This window comes from Sinocyclocheilus anshuiensis, unplaced genomic scaffold (assembly GCF_001515605.1).
Source record: "Sinocyclocheilus anshuiensis isolate Anshui unplaced genomic scaffold, SAMN03320099.WGS_v1.1 scaffold47, whole genome shotgun sequence".
In the NCBI taxonomy this organism is placed as follows: domain Eukaryota; kingdom Metazoa; phylum Chordata; class Actinopteri; order Cypriniformes; family Cyprinidae; genus Sinocyclocheilus; species Sinocyclocheilus anshuiensis.
Window position 1 is genome coordinate 1,454,936 of NW_015551047.1, and position 2,901 is coordinate 1,457,836.

Sequence of the window (2,901 nt, forward strand, 5' to 3'; positions counted from 1 at the left end):
TTGCAGGGATTGACTCCCTTTTGCAGCCAGCCTCTAGCGGCCAGTTGACGAATTACAGTTTAAGTCACTTCCGTGCTGGCTTCATGAGAGAGAGCAGGAGGTTGCCGCTTGCTAAAAACGCGTGGGAAACCGCCAGTCGCGCCGCTTTCTCCTTCTTTCCAAAGTGCTCGGGAGCTTGCGCTTTCGTGGTGTCTGCCATTGCTAAGCAATCGTGACCTGCGCTCTCCACGACAACGCGGAAGTTTCAACAAAGGATAAATGGATTTCCAGCACTGAAAATCGCGTGCAGTAGCTCTGCTACTAAATGTGTTTAAAATGGGTATCTCTGTACAGTAGGGTTGTGACGGTGAGGAAATTTTCCCACCGGTTAATCGACGTGTGACAACCGGTATCACCGTTGGGGTGGGGGGTTAGTTCGTTTGAGTTTCCCTCTTTTCTTCGCTTTCAAATGGCTTGTAAAAGTGCCATGCGCATTTTACTTTCACTTTCAAATTAGCCAATTGCCGCAATTCGGCGTCAAGCAATTGTTCGTTTGAGTTTTCCCTCTTTTCCTCGGATTTCTTGGCTTTCAAAAAGCTTGAAAAAGCGCAGTGCGCATTTTACTTTCAAATTAGCAGCAATTCGGCGTTGATTCAATTCAAGCAACAACAACATCAAACTCATAGAAATAAGAAACATAGAATGTTTATTAGCAAAACGAATAAGAAAGCTTGAAGGCACGGCATATACACCTTGATGCAAAATAAAATAAATAAAATACACAAAGTATAAATAAAGTAATCAGCAAACACCGTGGAACCAAATGAATAAGAAATGAATGTTTAAAAAAACTTCCAGTCAATAGGCTTTTCCAAATCTAAAATATTGCCAAACAGGCGCCTTTGCATTTCCTTTCTAAACAATCTTCTGCCATCGTCTTGTCTTTCTCACCTCACTCTTGTCAGTCAGCTCGACTCACTCTCCTCACGTGATAAATAAAATCTGACTCCTGCTCTGTGGTGCACTGTCGTTCACGCACGGTTCGGCACGCTGCATTGAGCGTTTAGTTTGTTAAAAGTGTCTGTCCTCTAACTGAACTAGGCTAAATGATTTTTGTTACTATAAAAAATCAAAATGACGGTGGGGGGCGGTGCCGCAGTAGGCAAGTGACATAACCGGTGTTGCGGCTTAACAAAAACACTGAAAACACCGTCTATCGCAGCAAGCCTATCAACAACATGAAGTGCATTAAACATTATATTGCATCAAGGTTTCCCAAACTGGGTTTGTAAAGGAACTGCAGGGGGATTACGAGTTTAATGAAAAGCTAATAATTAATTAAATCATGAAAATGTTTAATGTTTTTAAATGTAATCTAATTACAAGTACTTAATTTTTGGAATCTGATTACGTAATCCAGATTACATGTAATAATTTACTACCCAGCTCTCTCTCTGTGTGTGTGTGTATACTGTATATATAAGTTCTTAAATCAGGGCACAAAGTCTTAAATTCATAGCCACAGCAATAATATTACATACACTGCAAAAAAATGAATATCTTCCTCAGTGATGCAAAATGAAAAAATGAAGTCTTGTTTTTCTGAGAAATTGAACAAAATTGAGTTTATGCTTAAAACAAGAACAAATATCATTGGGGCATGAAAACTTCCTTACACTTTAAATTAAGTGTATTTTTCTGACTTTATTGCCAAATAAACTCTCTTCGTTTTGATCAATTTTAAATTAACCTGCAGTAACCTCTCTCTTTCTCTCTGAAATTATGGATGGAAAGACATGGGCTAAAACTGAAATACTGTGAAAAACAAAGAGTTATTTCAACCTAAGATTTAGCTGTAGGTTTATTCATATCTTAAAGTGTCTTTATTTTTTTCTATCACAGGAGGTTCAGCCCTCATCGGAGTCCTCGACCCGGGACCCGTCTGAGCTTCTGCCGAGGCTGTGTCACCTGGTGCGGTCCGAGACGGGTTACGGCTTTAATCTCCACAGCGAGAGGTCCAGACCGGGTCAGTACATACGAGCTCTGGACCCCGGCTCGCCCGCTGACCGCGCAGGACTCAAACCTCAGGACAGACTCATAGAGGTGAGATCTGATTCTGATTCTGTTGAAACCATTGTTCAGCTGTCTTTATAACAGATCTCTATCATATTTCTATAATTTCCCCTGAGGGAAACCACACACATGTGCAGCAGTATACACTGTGATGATGCCAGATATACACCCACACTTTCTAAATTCACTTGTGCATTCACACTCACACACAGCCCATCCATCACATTCAGATGCATGTGGGCGGCTGGTGATATGATGACTCGCGCAAAATATTTCTGTGCTTGAGAGAATGAGTCAAGCAAAATAACATACTGTTGAAATTTACATTTGTGATCGGCAGAGCCGAATACATCCTGCATTATCACAGAAGTAAATAACATGTTCTCATAATAACCTCCGGTAACTCATGAACTTGTGTGGTTTAGTTGGATTGAGTGTGGATTTAACACATTACTTCAATCTAATCAATGCAATGTGCAAATGATGAACCATTATGAAAAGTGCAAGTTTGTATTTGAGGAAAAACTGAATATGCTGATGGAAAGAAGAAAAACTATGCTCACCACTGTTTTACAGTAATTTCAGTAGTCATTGCAATAATAAATAGGTGAATCTTATAAAACCCTGATATGATATGAGTTTCAACTAAATCACAAGAAAGGGGAAAAATGCAAAAGATAATGCAGCCTATTTGTAGCTTTTTTATTATATATATATTATATTATATATATTATGACAGTATTTACATAACATTTGAGCACATTGTGAAAAATCTAGAAAACTAAAAAGATTTTTATATTAAAATCTGCTAAATTTATAAATGATTAATTATATACATGTACGTATGCA

General features: G+C 38.7%; 1 protein-coding gene across 1 annotated transcript in view; it reads left to right on the forward strand.

Annotated features, from left to right (window-relative positions):
• The window catches only part of LOC107661878 (Na(+)/H(+) exchange regulatory cofactor NHE-RF2-like), a 39,200-nt gene that overhangs the window by 31,271 nt on the left and 5,028 nt on the right, over nt 1-2,901 (forward strand). Inside the window, exon 3 of the mRNA XM_016451663.1 lies at nt 1,882-2,082. Coding sequence (XP_016307149.1) covers nt 1,882-2,082 — 201 coding nt within the window. The remainder of the gene's footprint in view (nt 1-1,881; nt 2,083-2,901) is intronic.